General features: G+C 39.7%; 1 protein-coding gene across 1 annotated transcript; it reads right to left on the reverse strand.

The window, feature by feature from the left end:
- Positions 1-521: 521 nt before the first annotated feature.
- Positions 522-15,714, reverse strand: atp6v0d1 (ATPase H+ transporting V0 subunit d1). Its single transcript, XM_017706179.2, has 8 exons — positions 15,478-15,714; positions 14,250-14,421; positions 12,397-12,575; positions 12,133-12,212; positions 11,937-12,014; positions 5,862-6,038; positions 3,848-3,925; positions 522-1,850 (listed from the first exon to the last, which is right to left on the reverse strand). Exons 1-8 carry the CDS (start codon positions 15,602-15,604, stop codon positions 1,689-1,691), a joined length of 1,053 nt encoding a protein of 350 aa, XP_017561668.1. The 5' UTR covers positions 15,605-15,714; the 3' UTR covers positions 522-1,688.
- Positions 15,715-17,237: the final 1,523 nt, after the last annotated feature.

Below are 17,237 nucleotides of genomic sequence, written 5' to 3' on the forward strand. Positions count from 1 at the left end.
AAAATACAAATCCAGCAGTTTTAGTTGAGTACAGATAACTAAGCAAATGTTATTTTTCAGTTGTTACTCACAAAATTAACTAAACTAGTGTGAAACATCTGTATGAATAGATCTGCCCATTTCTGAGGTTCATACTGAAGTCTGAATAATGCTGTGCAAGTTGCAGCAAAGCTGGAATTTAAAATATGGCTGTGCTCTTGGCGCCCTCTGCTGGTGACTCAAGTCCATTACTCTAGAGTTACCAAAACATACAAACAAAAAAACCCCAACTTTAAATCGTATTATTATTATTATTATTATTATTATTATTATTATCATCAATAACAATAACAATAAGAGTTTCTCAATATTAATATCTTTTTTCTTTAAGTGAGCATAAATGGCCCTAGAGCATTGGGGTAGTTCTACATAGTAAAACCAGATGATCAGGTGTCAAGATGCAAATGGGATTGTATATTTCCTCTAAATTCTATTAATCTATTTAATAAAGAAATGCAAATCACAAACTGCAGACACTGATGTTCCATATTATATACTGTGTATATATTTTCGCAATTATAACACAACACAAGCAAGATGGTTACAGCAATACAACATTTTTTACAGCTTGAGATGCCTGAATGTAAGGTCCCTTTAATTCTAGGTATACTCATTTATAGGTCAGACCTTACACATACAGCATTTCTCATCATAAAATTTGATCGACACTATAAGTTACTCTTGCAATATTTTGACATTAATTTACAAAAAAAAAAAGCACAATTCACATAGATCTCAGCTTCAAATACACAGAATCAGGTGTTCATACACAACAAAGAACAACACTTTTCAATATAAACCCGTGTTTTTCAGTAAATATTTGCTCTGTTCTATTTTTCCCAATAGTTTAATACTTGCTATACCTGGATAGGTTTAAACTATAGAAACGGCTGCGAGGAATTACATGCTTTAGGCAGTGCGCTCCGTCTTTAAAATGAGTTTAGAATTGGAAAATGTTCTGAAATTTAAAATGATTTAATTAGCAAGCTGTGCACAGGACAAGTTAAAATAATGGAATGTTTGAATCAGTAGGTCATGCACGCCACTACTACTATTTACTCTCTTACGGTTTGATTTATCCACAGTGGAGATGTTCTACTGCATGTTGTACATGTTCCATGTATATGCAGCATTTCAGCAGAACTTACCCATATATTAAGATATGAAAGGCAAGAGTGATTATAAATCAGCTCTTTTGCCATGAAAGGCCTGACACACGAGGCCAGGAGCTCCTTCTTAGAGAGCAAGCCGATCCTATATTCTATCAGGACGCTGTTAAAAGTGGCATAAACACGAGGCCTTGAATTTTATTTGACACAGCAGCTATAACATGCTATGCTTTATGGTACATTCTGATGACTTGGTACCATAAAGTGTCTTAGGACCACATCAGTTGGACTGTATTCTGATTATTGATGCACTGTATTAAAGAACCAAGTAGAGGAACCCCTGATGTAATCTAAGACGGGTTAGAGAAATAACAGTAAACAGGGAAAAACTTTGACCGCAGGAAGCTGTTGCCATTGATTAGGGATTATACAGAGACAGTACACGTTACAGAAAAATAATCATCAAAATGTACAGTACTTATAAATAAGAGGCAATGGATGATTTATTTAGAAGAAGGGGAATAATTGGAGAGTCTACCATTAGAAAATGGGAATGTAATTGTCAATCTTAGCACGGTGCCTCTGAGCGATGCACTCCGCTATCCAGACAATGTTCCGGCATTCCTGCTCCTTCAGTTTCACATAAGCATAGAACACACTGAAGTGGAACTGGTTAAGGAAGGCCAGTTTATTCAGCTTCACCTGCAGACGAATGAAAACCAGAGATGTAGTCATTATTAGCAACGTAAAGTGCAACAACTTTGACTCTTCTTTTTTCTTGGCAGACCACTAGGCTAAGCCAGCAACCGTAGTCACAAGAAGAGTACACACCTGGAGATAACTTTACACTTTGGTGTTGGATTACAGCAAAATCCATCACAAATTAGGGTACGACCCCTTTATCTCAGACAGCTGACAACACTATCAAAACAAGCTAGGTTGCAAAACTGGGAATGGAAGTGTTTTGCACTTCCTTTATTTTTACTGTGTATAACGCTTTCTGCACACACCCACACACACCCACACACACCCACACACACCCACACACACCCACACACACCCACACACACCCACACACATTATTTGGAGGGACTTTTCACTTCTCGTTGCCTAATGACCGTCCTAGCCATCAAAAAACTACCATTATTAGGGGGTGGTATACTATTCAACCACAAATCAAAGCAGATAACACAACATACAAACACTGCAAATGACAAAATTTGTTTTCCCATTTAGCTTAGTGGCTAAGTCAGAGACTTAAACACACAGCAGACCCTCAATCACCTTCCACTGTCTAGTCGGGTGCATCTGAAGTAGACCATTTTTGTCAAGACAGTGGACAAGGAATGACCAGTTGTTTAGGGTTAGCCTTAGCCCAACATGGACACCAGATCAATTCTCACAGCTCAGTTCCCTCTCAAGCTGCTTGAAAAGCTGCCTCTGTCAGCCAACTGCATTAGACGCCCCCACAGTCAAGGCAACAAAACAAGCTGTGGTCCAGCTGGTAATGAAGCATGAATGACTAATATTTTCCAAATTCCAGCAGTGTCTAATGGATGCAAAAGTAAATAGGACACACATGAGAAACAACTTGAGAAATTTGTTGAAGCTGTAGTTATATTCAAGCCCAGGTACTGCAGGAAGAACGTAACTGCTGCTTCATTCATAATATAAAATTTCAACAAAAAGCTGCAGAATAAGAAGCTTCTTCAGACAAAAAACATCCTCTACCACCATTTTGCCAGGCCCACTGGCAAGGCTGGAAAGCTAAGTTGACATCAGGTTTATTTACTACAGTGCTGCTTGAATGTCTGTGAATCCTTTAGCATTATATGCACTTCTGCATAAATCTGACCTAAAATGAGATCAGATCTTCATAAGTCACAACAATAGATAAAGAGCATGCAATAAAACAAATAAAGTTATTTCGTTTTCACTTAATAACATTATATATTAGGTTGGTAAAAATCATGTGAACTAGAATTATCAGCTTGGTATGTAAAATAATTAGGGTCAGGAGCTTCAATCAGCTGTATGACATGACATCAGGTGTGAGCATAGCTGACTCCTATTTTAAAAACATCAACCCGAGTCCTATACCACACACCTTTGTTATTGCATGCCATGTCTCAGTCAAAGGAGGTTTCTAAGGACCTCAAAAAACCTTTGCCAACACTCATTAGGCTGGAAGTGGTTTCACATTTTTGTAGAAAAAAAATGGTAAATGGTTCATTAACTTTCAAACAGCACTGTTTATGACTAATTACCCATGGTTAAAATCTACATATTCAGGACTTTCAAAGAAGGTCATGTAGTGAATGCAGTGCTGTTTTAGCAACCAGCAAGCTCAACAATACGGTTTTGTCACTGCAAGATTTGTGAATGAAAAAGTGGACTAATACAGACACACTAAACACTGCACCAATGACTGCTTTCTGCTACAAAGAGAGGACCCTGATCACTTAATCACATATATTGTTAGATGAGAAAAAAAATTACTTCCATAAACAAAAATATCAGCGAATTAATGACAATAAATATTTACAGCTAGCAGTCTAGTTAATTCAGGCATCAACCCTGTGAACTGTGAACAATGTGGTACTTGAGCCTTCGGTTCTGTCAGATTGCCTCTCTAAACTCACTAACCTCACTGTCTCCGCTACCCCGTCTTGCTCTCTCTCTGCCATGTTCATACTCACCTCATGCTCAAAGAAGCGATCCTCCAGCGTTTTATCTCCTGGATTGCTGCCAGCACCCTCAAACAACAGCTTGTATTCCTGGGTAAAACAGCAAACCCTAAACATTTGGCATCAACATTTGCATCCACATATCACATATCACAATTTTTAAATAAAGCTCTCCTCACTATCAAAAAAGACAACGAATCACTGGCAAGAACATTGCATCAATCTTACAGTTTAGGTTTTACCACGTACGTGGCTTCAAATTTACAATGATGAATCATTCATTTATTAGTCAAACTGGCTTGTATTCAAAGTAGTGTTGAGACATTAAAGTTGCAGTACATCTTAATTTCTTAAGCAACATGTTCTTTCTAGAAAGAACACATTACACGTCTAGATTAATCACGTTTCTCAGAGGGATTAAGAATTTAGCTTTGGACTCCTACTAAAATGGCCATTAATCAATTGATTTTAAATATGTCACACTGATACAGGTAACATCAATCACTTTAATGCACAAAAATACACCGATCAGACATAACATTATGACCATCTCCTTGTTGCTAAGTTCATTTTGTCAGCTCCACTTACTACTTAGGTGCACCTTGTAGTTCTACAATTACAGGCTATAGTCCATCTGTTTACCCTATTCTTCAGTGGTCAGGAGCCCCATGGACCGTCACACAGCAGGTAGTATTTGGGTGGATAATTTTCAGCACTGCAGTAATGCTGACATGGTGGTGCTGTTGTAGTGGGTGTTGTGCTGGTACGAGCAGATCAGACACAGCAGTGCTGCTGGAGTTTTTAAAATACTGTGTCCACTCTATCAGACGCACCTGCGTTGCTGGTCCACCCTGTAGATGTAAAGCCAGAGACGATAGTTCATCTCTTGCTGTACAGTATAAGCTAATCAACCTCTAGTCCTTTATCAGTGGTCACAGGATGCTGACGCTACCCACAGAATATTTTGGTCAATGGACTGTTCTCAATCCAGCAGTGACACTGAGGTTTTAAAAATTCCAGCATCACTGCTGTGTCTGATGCACTCAGACCACCACAACACACACTAACACACAACGTTAGTGCTACTGCAATGCTAAGAATGATCACCACCCAAACAGTTCTGCTCTGTGAGGGTCCATGGGGGTCCTGATCACTGGTCATAATGTTATGCTTGATCGGTTTGTAGACCAATGTTCATCCAAAATTTCTTCTGAAATGAGAGATGTAGCGAGTGCACCTTAGAGGAGTGGATTCACCAAAACCCTGCTTACACTGGTCTTAAGCATCAGAATGGTGCTGGGTCAGCAGTGATGCGGGCTCTTTACCGGTCTGTTGTGGCAAAGAAAGAGCTGAGCCATAAGGCAAGGCTCTCGATTTACTGGTCAATCTACGCTCCCACCCTCACCCATGGTCATGAGCTTTGGGTAACGACCGAAAGAATGAGATCGCGAATACAAGCGGCCGAAATGAGTTTCCTCCGCAGGGTGTCTGGACTCTCCCTTAGAGATAGGGTGAGAAGTTCGGTCATCCGGGAGGGACTCGGAGTAGAGCAGCTGCTTCTCCACGTCGAGAGGAGCCAGCTGAGGTGGTTCGGGCATCTGGTTAGGATGCCTCCTGGACGCCTCCCTCGGGAGGTGTCACAGGCAAGTCCACCCGGGAGGAGACCCCAGGGAAGACCCAGGACACGCTGGCATGATTATATTGCCCAGCTGTCAATATCTAGGAGCTAATTACTCTAAACAATCTTTTAAACGTCAACTACCAGTACAATTAAATGTGCAATGGCAAGAAAACTAGTAGTTTTATACAGAACAGAAAAACGAGGTGTAGCACAGCTGTTGTATATGACCTGATTTGGACTTTATGCACAACATAGCAATCAGATTTCAATCTCACGAACTACAAATGCATTTACTAAAATCTGGATACTAGTCATACAAAACGGCCTGGTGTGAAACAGTCAAGTTACAAGGAGTGTCTGGATACTTCTAGATATTCAGACATGTTTCCAACAATGGCTACTTACAGGATAATAGTCAGCCACAGCTTTGACCTGTTCATAGTCATCGGCACGTGCTAGCTGTGCCAATCCCTCTGGATAGAGCTTTCCACAGTGTGGGAACAGTTTAGCACGGTCCTCTTTAGACAGCTCCGTTCCAAACGAGTTGATGGTGATGATGAAGGCCCTCCTGTCTGCCTCAAACTGAAAAAGAAGGGAAATTTAGCATTCTGGACATAGATGTTTACGTTTTTGTAATCTCTTTAAGGGAAATACATATTTAAAACGGTACAGAATACAGGAGTATGATGGTTACATTGCTGTATTGGAATGTTCTGTATTTTTGCACTTTGGATGCCTCGTGTTTTATGCACCCTGCATGGTTGTCTCTTACGTAGAGTGTTCCTGATAGTCTAAGCTGAAAAAAGGTCAACTTAAAGCAGCCAAGTAGCCTACGCCATAGGCATTTTTTCAGAGCATGCCAATAAGATCAAAGTGCCTTCAGTGACTGCTGTAATGGTGGAATATGCGTTTGCAGTCCTGTCCAAACTATCATCAAAAACCTTATTTGCTAGCTTGGGATGGTTTCGTAGCGGCGCCACATTTGCTAGTTAAGAGTAGTAGTTAGACTTTTTGCCTGCAAATCTTGAAACGACAGATTGCTAGCACAACTGACTGACAGTTATGATGCTCCTGTTGCTTAGCAACAGGAAAACGAGCAGCCAGAAGCAGTGTTCAGAAAGTCACAGTGTGAACCTCCCCTAAGTCTGATCAGTTTTTAAGCATTGCCATTCAAACTGGAGTTTGTGCTAGTTTAACAACATTTACATAGTTTGGAAGATACTACAATTAAGTGTTCAATTAAATCACCCAAGCAAAGTTTGAATGGAAAAATAAAATAAGAAATAGGATTAGAAACTGCATAAAACATGCTGATCAGACCTATCTAGGAAATATTTGTTGGGTGTGGTCTTAATGGTTTAAATGTCAAATGTGATTGATGCCCCTCACTCCAAAACTCCCAGCTTGGATGAACAGATGAACAAGTAAATAAGTGAATAAATGGTACAGAGTTGAGCTAACATCATACAGTTTGTTATTATAAAATGGATGGCTCCGGCTCTAAAATCTGATCGCATTCAAAGCTGTTGTACAATCCATGATATACACAGAACCTATGATCATCTTACAGCAACTGAATTCCTTATTACTGCGCCACAGCTTGAAAAACCTCTGTGGTGTTAATAAATAATCTGACTCTAATGCTGAACACATGGACAAAACGGAAAACAGGTTCTGTTTAAACTGAGGGTCTTACAGCTGATTCTCAATTAAAACTAGGCTGGTCAGCTAGCTAACAGGCTAAAAGATGACTAACCACCTGAACAACTCCATCATCAATAATACAGGCTTGAATTCAGGTACTTACAATATGATTTACTGCGAAACGGCAATATAAAAGTATAATATAAAATATAAAAAGAATGGCACTGAATGGCCTCAAATGTCTGTGTTTGTCAGAAACAACATCAAGTAGCATCAAACCCAGGCTGAATTTCCTTGCTATGGAAGTTTAGAAATTCAAGCTTCTGTAGCCAAACAGTGCATAATTTATGAAGCACAGATTTGGCTGAATCCCAAATTACTATTTTTAAACTGTATTATGCACTGGGTTGCAGGATCCAATACTTATTCCTACGTAGTACACTATGTAGGGAGCAGGGAGTTATTTGAAGATCAGCCCCCGACTGAGATAAGAGGCACCCCGGGGTTGTTGCTAAATAAGACTCAGTGGTAATTTGGTGACCAAAAATTAGTTATAAAGCGAAAGATTTTGCATTAAATAGTGCTGTTATAGGACTGGCCAATAAAATGAAAATTATCGCAATCTAACTTCTCAACAGAACTATAAGAAATGTTAGATAAATTTTGGATATAATACAGCTTTGTCACACTTCCACGTTCTAGCGACAGCTCTGGTGGCGTTTTCTACTACTGCAAGGAAAGCAACACTAACCACTGTTCACACGAGTGGGCGCACTTCAGTTTTTTGATATGATTGGGGGGGTGGGGGCTAAGGGAGTCACCAAATATACTTTAGTAATGTCTGAAATGTGTAGTTACATATTCTCTGTTTGAGCGATTGGTTCTCTAGTGACCAAGTGTGAGTGACTAGATCAGTGGTGTAACTGTACTGTCCTACAGTGAACTCACCCCTTTCCTAACACTAGCTTTAGCAGCGGTAAATCATGTCTGCTCCCCACAACTAACAGCACAGATTTTACTACAAGTGCATTCACAAGCAACAAAAGTGAAAGAAAGCAGTGGAATAATACAAGTTGCAGCCCTGATTTAAACGAAAGTAAACTGAGGATGCCCTGTGTGTGGCATTGAGAGTTCGAGAATGCTAACCTAGCTTCCCATACTAGCTGCTTTCAGCAGCTGGCTAACTTGAAGCAGCGCTCCATCACTCGTACAGCATGGCGAATTGATACTGTAGATCAAACAAGACAAAACTGATTGTCTGATTTGAGTTTAAACGCACCTAAAAAGAGGACTCTGTTTGTTTGACGTGAGAGATTCACACTGCAGTTAATGTTTTTAACGTGGTTCACCCCTCAAACTGCTACGACAGAACAGAGAAGCCAGATGTCTGCTAGCTGGTGTTTGAATACTATTATATGCTCTGACATGTGGTAGGAGTGATAGCAGTAAGATCGTGTGATCCATCACTGACCTTCCGAGCCAACTAATGCTTCCTGTTTATACTAAGCTGACACTGTTGAGAAAAACAGTTTAGCACATGAAACCAGGCAGTCTAGCACAAAAACCTGCAGCTGTGCTTTTCCAGCTGGTAAAACCATCTGACCACAAACACTATCGCATGACAGATTTATGGAATGTTCGACTGTTTGGCAAGTGTTTGTCATATTCTGACTATAAAGGATAATTTAAAACAACAATTAACAACTCAGGAGAGAAAACTTGAAAGAAATAATGATTTAACATTTATTGCCATATGTATCAAGAACGGCTGATATTCAATTTTTTATTGTGATAAGATTTTTGGCCATATCGCCCAGATTTACTGTGTTATCATACGTTCATTGTTATATGACAAAGTTAAAAGGCTCACAAAATAGCCACAGTACACAGTGTTGGTTTAAACATTTTTATCCTCATTTAATGGTCCATGGCTGCTTGGCAATGATAACACACATTAACAGAACTATATTTCTTGGCAAAATACTTATGTTGATTAGTATAGTAACAACATACATTCTACTCTAAAATATTAGGCATTTCATCCTATTTAATGTTGGCTGCCGTTTTACAGAAGCAATAAGCCACACTTCATGTGTCTAAGAACACACTTTCTCTGGGATAAAACTGCAGTAGCGCACAGGTTCTCATGGCTTGGTGCTTTATTATTTTTCTCACTAAGCGTTTCTGACTCAAAACACAGAGAGAGATTCCATAGGGAATAGCGTTGTTAAAGCTGCGTGAACGGGATAAACCACATCAGCCTTGAGATTGTTGATTGTGTTTACGTAAGTGCTAATATGAAATACATAAGTCTTTTATAGGACATTTGAAAGTTATTCCCAGGACAAGCTGTACATGGAATTATGTGCCCACAACAGCAAGATTAACTTAAGAAAACACAGATTAGGATCCTGAGTATTTAAAAGTCAATGCAACGGCTATATCCTAATACTGGTTACTTCACATACATTTACAAACTTTACATACATTTTATGGCTCACTCTGCCAGGATACTCTGGTATCTTGACAGGCTGAAACCCTATATCCATTTAAAACACAGCTGGTAGTTCTCTGTAATGAAACAAGTTTCAATTTGCCTTCATAAAATGAGTTGTTTGACTTGAATTTTTCTAAAGAAGTATTATGCAATATTTCTTTCTTTCCTTTTTAGTGCATACATCATTGTTCTTGAGAATTTCAGCTGCTCATCAGTTCCGGGTCTCAGCTGTCATATTTTTTATTTCGTAATGTGCTAAATGTTTCCATTGAATGACAGGTCTGGACTACAGGCACGCCAGTTACAGAGCAATGCTGTTGTAATACATGCAAAATGTGGTTTGTTAATGTCTTGCTGAAACAAGAATGGCCTTTCCTGAAAAAAAGACATCTGGATACAACATGTGTTGCCAAAATATTTATATACTGTTCAGCATTAATGGTCCCTTCACAGAATCATGACTGTTCTTAATACAGTGCCGTCTGAGGGCCCAAAGATTTGTCAAGATTATTTGAGTCTTAATACTATTATGTACCATAGATGAAGTTCTTTGCTATTTTACATTGAGAAAGGTTATTTTTGAATTGTTGCACTATTTGATCGTGCAGTCTTTCACCTCATCTTTACTTCTGAAAAGTAACTCAGCCTCTTTGGAATGCTCATTTTATAGTCAGTCATGTTACTGACCTGTTGCCAATCAACCACCAGGTGTTTCTTTAGCATTACACAATTTTTTGGAACATATTATATGGACATATATTTAAAAAAAAAAAAAAATTCTCAGTTTCAACATTTTTGTTGTCTTTGTACTATTTAATTCAATGTAGAGTAGAGAGCACACCAATGCATTTTGGTTTTATTTACATTTTGCACAGCATCCCAACTTCTTAGAAAATGGGGTTGTATCATGTTTAGTTTTTCTGAGTCTTGTGAACAAGTTGGAAACACACCAGCTAAACAACAGTGACTACGTTTGTAAAAATCAATGTTTGAAACAATGATTCCAAGTAGGAAAAGGTGGAAACAGTTTAGTAGAAACTGAATTAATATGATGCATCTAGTCAGTTATTTCTACTGAAGTTTGTGCATTTAATATACGTTTTTGTTGTTTATTATCTCTATGATTTATACATAAACATTTTTACATTTTAGAAATACTGACAATACTTATGATACTCTCAGAAAGCAAACTTCGACATAATTCACCACAACATTGATAACTATCAATACTTCCTCCATTTAAAATTCACCAAAATGAACCATTCGTTTTGATCCATTGGCTCTCTGCCAGCATTGCAGGCCCTCTCATGATAATTTATAACAATTTTAGTCATGCTGTTTTTTTTGGTGGTCAAACGTTCGTCTTTCTTAACCAGAAATGTCTAGTCATCAAGTCAGATACCACAGAAAAACTGTTTCTCTCCAATTTGTTTTTTAAAGCTATATTTACTTCGTAAAATGTAATTTACTTCGGTTATAGCTGAAATGTAAATTAAAAAAAAATAGATATATAGATAACTCGCTGCTTAGTGTGGTTTATGTTTAAGAGAAATAGTGCAATTGTATGAATTTCTACATAAATTTATAATTTTCTACATCCTTTAAATTGATTTTTTTAATAGTTGTCATATGTCCAAAAGTTACTCTTACAAAGTTTCTTCTGAAATCAAGTATATTAATAGTTTGTATTCCATTTGCTGCAGTAACAGACACTATTCTCTTAGGACGGCTTTACACTGCTGTGAGGATCTGAGCAATAGTGGGCCTCACTAATGCTATTGTGACTGGATGCAATAAAATGCTGCAGGTCTTGATGTTGGAACATACAAATGCTGCTCCAACTCATCCCAAAGATACTAGCTGGTGTTCTATCACTCCAGAGACTCTAGTTTCATTACTCGACAGATTAATGATTGGGACATTATACCCCTCTAACCAGCACTTGGCATTAGGCATGATGAACTTAGATTAATGTGCAGCTCCTCCAGAGTGTCTACACTAGCTGTGTGTGCACAATTGTCAGTATTTTGCCTGTAGGCTGCTTAGGCTTTACCTAGCTCACTGACTTCCATCTAAAGGTTTGCTTAACCAAGGAAGAGGCACAATGCAAAAGTGATTTGCTCCGGTCCAATGGCAGAACTTTTATAAATGGACTGCAGAGAAGTTGCTCTGAGGTAAAGAATCATAAATTCAGTGAAATTGCACAGATAGTCAGATGCTGTTCCCCAGTCTGTGTGTGACTAAGCAAATAGCAATACCAAAAGTTACACAATTTAAGCCTTTTGAGTCGATTCTCATAAACGAAGTTTTATGAGGCCTTAAAGCAAAGGTCCACTCACCTCAAGAATAGGGCACATTGTATCAGCTGTTGTCCCACCAAGATTGGTGCAGAATTTATAGAAGGCCTCGAGATAAGCCTGGAAAAGCGCAAAGAAAAATTTTGAGTCATTCACCATTTTGATAGTGCTACTTTCATGATTATTATTTATATAAGTCTGTTATGAATATGATAATATGACTGGTTGTAGCAGTCACCTTGTACAGGGTGTTACGAATAATTTCAATGTTCATCTCATCAAGATCCTGCTCTGAGATGCAATCTTGGAAGAAAGCAGCTGAAATAAACAGATGCCAAACATTCATTTAAATGGCACGATGCAATCTATACCCACTACACTGTGATTTAGATAATAAATCATCAGGATGTAGGGAGAAATAAATCAATAAGCTTAAGAAAACATACAGAACAGCTCTATTTTGTCAGTGTAAATGACTTTGTGTATCAAACTAACTTCTTACCTAGAGGTGTGTCAACCAGAATGGCATTGTAGAGTTCAGCAGGGGTCTGAGCAATGTTGACAGCCTCCATCTGCTCAAAGCTGCCCAAGGGGTGACATTTTGGCACCAGCTCTGAGATCGCCCTCTGGTGTAGAGTGCCCGTGATTAGGAGGATGACATTATCAATCATGTAGCTGTATCTGTAGAAACAAGTGAAAAACACAGCCTGTCAGGACATTCATCAGTTTTCACGAGTTAAAACCTAAGTGGCAGTTGGGTGGGAGTGTCCCCTAGTGGCCAGAGGTAAAATTACATTACCTTGTAAAGATGAGCACAGCTGAAAAAAAGGTTTCATTTTTATATTTAAGCTGTATAGTCATGTGATACTGGGGAAAAGATGATGAGGTTATTTTCCTTAAATAGTAGCAGACTCCGTGATTCCAACCTGTGGAGGATGAAGAGAGCAAATCTTGCCCATTCCATCCTCGTTACATTCTACAGGGAGGCAATAGTGTGTCCTGACCAGCTGCCTCACTGTTTGAGAACTGCACAGTTTCAGACCGTATGACCCTACAGCGGATTGTGAAGACAGCCGAGAAGATCAGTAGAGTGGCTTTACCCACTATCGACACCTCTTATCACACGTACTACATACGCAAGGCTGCCAGCATTGTGGACGACCCCTCCCACCCACAAGGCTTCCAGCCTTGCCCCACCAACATCCCTCTCATGAACTCTTTAACATCCTGCCATCTGGCAAATGGTACCAGAGCATTCGTTTCACCACCACCAGGCTTTGCAACAACATCTTCTGTGAAGCGGTCAGATTACTAACCACACTGATGCCCCCAATTTCCACATGGATTAATCTAGACCCTATCCAGCATCCACCACTTACTGACCACACACCCCTTAACCATCACTGCTCATCTGTAATTTAAATTCTTAATTCTTCAAATGCTGCTATGAGAACTTAATCTTTCTGTGCAGTAAAGTTTGCACTAGTTTCTTCACCACTTAGACGCTGCTTTGACACCAATCCATGTATGTATGTATGTATGTATATATATATATATATATATATATATATATATATATATATATATATATATATATATATATATATGTGTGTGTGTGTGTGTGTGTGTGTGTGTGTGTGTGTATGTATATATATGTATGTATGTACATATGTATGTACATACATATTATATACATATCAGTTACAGATTAAGCTGCTGGAATATGTATAAAGCAAAAGCACAGGGCAACATGTATGTAAATGCACAGTGTAGTTTCTGTGTAAGCTCATATCAAGCTGTGTGTTTATGTGCCTACATGTGCATATAAAAACAACTGCTGCAACTCACTAACAATATTTAGAAGAGACACAATATTAAAGCACAATAATCTAACTGTCTTTGACCTGCATAAAGATGTCTGAGAATCAGTAACTGCCGACAGCTATTGGGGATGCACCGATCATGAATTTGTATTAGTCTTTTATTTCAAACCCTATTTCTATTAGCCAAAGTAACGATATAAAAGAGCATTATTTGACCATTAACGGGCCACTCTGGCATTTTAAATTATTTAATGAAAAATCACTTGCCTACAAGTAGGCAACTGGCCTTTTAGCGCAATGAGTCACGCATAATTATACTACAACATTTTGGTATATGGGTAGAAGCAGCATTCAAGTTTAGCACTTACCTCGCTCACAATATTTAAATCACATAATTGCAAAACAGATCAGCCAAACAAGTGAACAACAAATGTTGTGCTCGCCAACAGCATGTTTGCCCCTTCCAATCTTTATTAATGCTGTGTATCCTTACCATCTACATTATGTAAATACATATATCATCTAAACTCACGTGATGAAATCCATGAAGCTGGCCAGAGGCTCATATGACTGGTTCCTCATGTGGCGGAACTCCACTACCATCTTCTCCTTCAGCTTGTCATCTATGACCGACACAGTGAGAGGAGAAGCCTCATTGGCCAGAAAGCTTCCATAGTCTGTGCTCTGCAGGTGCAGCTTCAAATCTGAGGAAATAAGCAAGGCCACAAACTCATAAATCACATCACGACGGATCTAAAAGTACAGGGGTGAAAATTCCAGCACCTCCTTAATTTAGCATATAGATCAGGACTGAAGGTTATGAAACAGCTTATTCCTAATTCAAGAAAGAAATGGTCAGGTGATTTGTAACTGCCTTTTCCCCCCAAAGTTGTGATAGAACCGTTTCCAGTTCCTCAAAATAAAAGGCCAGAAAAAATTCCAGTGATTCAGACAGAAGTAGAGGAAGCTGCTGCCTGAACACAGAACCAAACTGACTTAGCTAACCTAACCCAGCGGTGCTATGGATAAACACGTTACATGCGATGAAAAGAAAACGAATTCTTATCAATGTAGATTCAACAATACAGATGAACTTAACGTTATTACTGTGCGCAGCAAAGCTGGACACTGAAGAGGTCATACCCCATATCACATGACCAGTTAGCATAGCTAGCTAACACAGCTCTCTGATAGTTGTGGAGGACGAATTTGAAAACGAGCCATAAACTGAGGATAAATACTAGCCCTAGGGTTGTTTGCATATACTCGTCAAGGCCCCAGATAAACTATTTTTTAGGGTAGCTGTCAAAATAACCGGAGACACAGCTAGCCTGCTAGCCAGCCGAGCTTTACAGTTACGAGGGCCAACGACGTTATGCAAACGTTCAAAGCAGAAATGCCGTTTGACACGATAAACTGAATTTCTGGAGGCGAAATTAAAGCCAGATATATGACACCCAATATCGCTGACATTAGGAATTTAACACACAGGGGACATATTACACAGCCTGCGATAGCTAGTCAATTAGCTTTGTAGCTAGCTAGCGATAGCTACACTAACTAGCTACGTTAGCAAGCTAAGCTAGCTAGGCAGCTAACTAAAGCATAAAGCTGCTTTGCGATCCGAAATAAAATAAATATTATAAATAAGCGACAGTCTGGTGTTGAAATTCCGATCTGAAACGACAATAAGTGAACACAGAACAGTGGCCCAGACGACAGGAGCTGTAAATTTAGCTGGCTAGCGAGTAAATCCTCACCTTCCAGTGTTTCACACTGAACGAGGTTGAGATAGTCTCCTTGAGAGAGGATCCCGGCCTTAAAACCTCTAACCAGCCCTTCCAAATAGCCATTATCCACGTTAAAATACAACTCCGAAAAGGGCATGTTGGAATATGTACAGGATGGATATATTCCTGGGTGAAAAGGGTCAGTCCGTCTCCGACGTGCTGAGGGATGAATCCAGCTGGAGAGAGACTCTCATGTGACCGACCATCTGATCTGATCACAGTGACGTAGAACGACCTGAACGCTAGTTCATTTTTTTTTAACAAGCCCAGAGAACACAGCTCACCAACACATATTTATGGAGAATATGTGTAGATTATACTACCGAGTTAAGGTTAATGTCCACAAATGAACAGAAAAGAGATGACATTTTGACCAAGACCAAGCAATACATTTATATGTAACTACGATCAATAACTATGTGCCACTTTCTGTCTATTAAAATGACAATGAAGCAGTCATTTGTTATCAGAGACCTTTCTGTTAGATATATCATTTATTTCCTTTGTCAAGGACTGAAGGCTAATTTATAAATAAAAGCAGACTGCTTCTACAAACATTTTCTTCACAAGCTCAGTGAATCCCAGCATGGTACTGTGATAGGATGCCACCTGTGCAACAAGTCCGCTCGTGAAATTTCGTCACTGCTACATATTCCACAGTCAACTGTCAGTGGTATTATAACAATGTGGAAGTGATTGGGGACGACAGCATGAGCGGACGCTGAGGCGCATAGTGCGGAGAGGTTCCTAACTTTCTGCAGAGTCAATCGCTACAGACCTCCAAACTTCATGTGGCCGTCAGATTAGCTCAAGAACAGTGTAGAGAGCTTCATGGAAAGGGCTTCCATGCGCGAGCAGCTACATCCAAGCCTTACATCACCAAGCACAATGCAAAGCGTGGAATACAGAGGTGTAAAGCACCGCCACTGGACTCTGGACAAATGTGTTCTCTGGAGTGACGAATCGTGCTTCTCCGTCTGGCAATCCGATGGATGACTCTGGGTTTGGCGGTTGCCAGGAGAACGGTACTTGTCTGACTGCATTGTGCCAAGTGTAAAGTTTGGTGGAGGGGGATTATGGTGTGGGGTTGTTTTTCAGGAGTTGGGCTCGGCCCCTTAGTTCCAGTAAAAGGAACTCAATGCTTCAGCAGACCAAGAGATTTTGGACATTTTCATGCTCCCAACTTTGTGGCAACAGTTTGGGGATGACCCTTCCTGTTCCAACATGACTGCGCACCAGTGCACAAAGCAAGGTCCATAAAGATATGGATGAGCGAGTTTGGTGTGGAAGAACTAGACTGGCCTGCACAGAGTCCTGACCTCAACGCAATAGAACTGATGCAGGCAGCACTCATGCAGCTCCAGACCATGATGCTACCATCACCATGCTTGACTGTGAGGTACTCCTCACTAGGGCACCACCACACATGTTGGACACCCTCTGAGCCAAACAAGTTTATCTTGGTCTCGTCAGAGCACAGGACATGGTTCTAGCAATCCATATTCTTGGACAGCTTGTCTTCAGCAAACTGTTTGCGGGCTTTCTTGTGAGTCAGCTTCAGAAGAGGCTTCCTTCTGGGATGATGGCCATGCAGACCAAGTTGATGCATTGTGTGGCGGATGGTCTGAGCTCTGACAGGCTGACCTCCCACTTCTTCAACCTCTGCAGCAATGCTGGCAGCACTTTTGCATCTGTTTTTTTAAGCTAACCTCTGGAAATAATGCTGAACA

The sequence above is a fragment of the Pygocentrus nattereri genome, chromosome 25, assembly GCF_015220715.1.
Source record: "Pygocentrus nattereri isolate fPygNat1 chromosome 25, fPygNat1.pri, whole genome shotgun sequence".
Taxonomy (NCBI): Eukaryota; Metazoa; Chordata; class Actinopteri; order Characiformes; family Serrasalmidae; genus Pygocentrus; species Pygocentrus nattereri.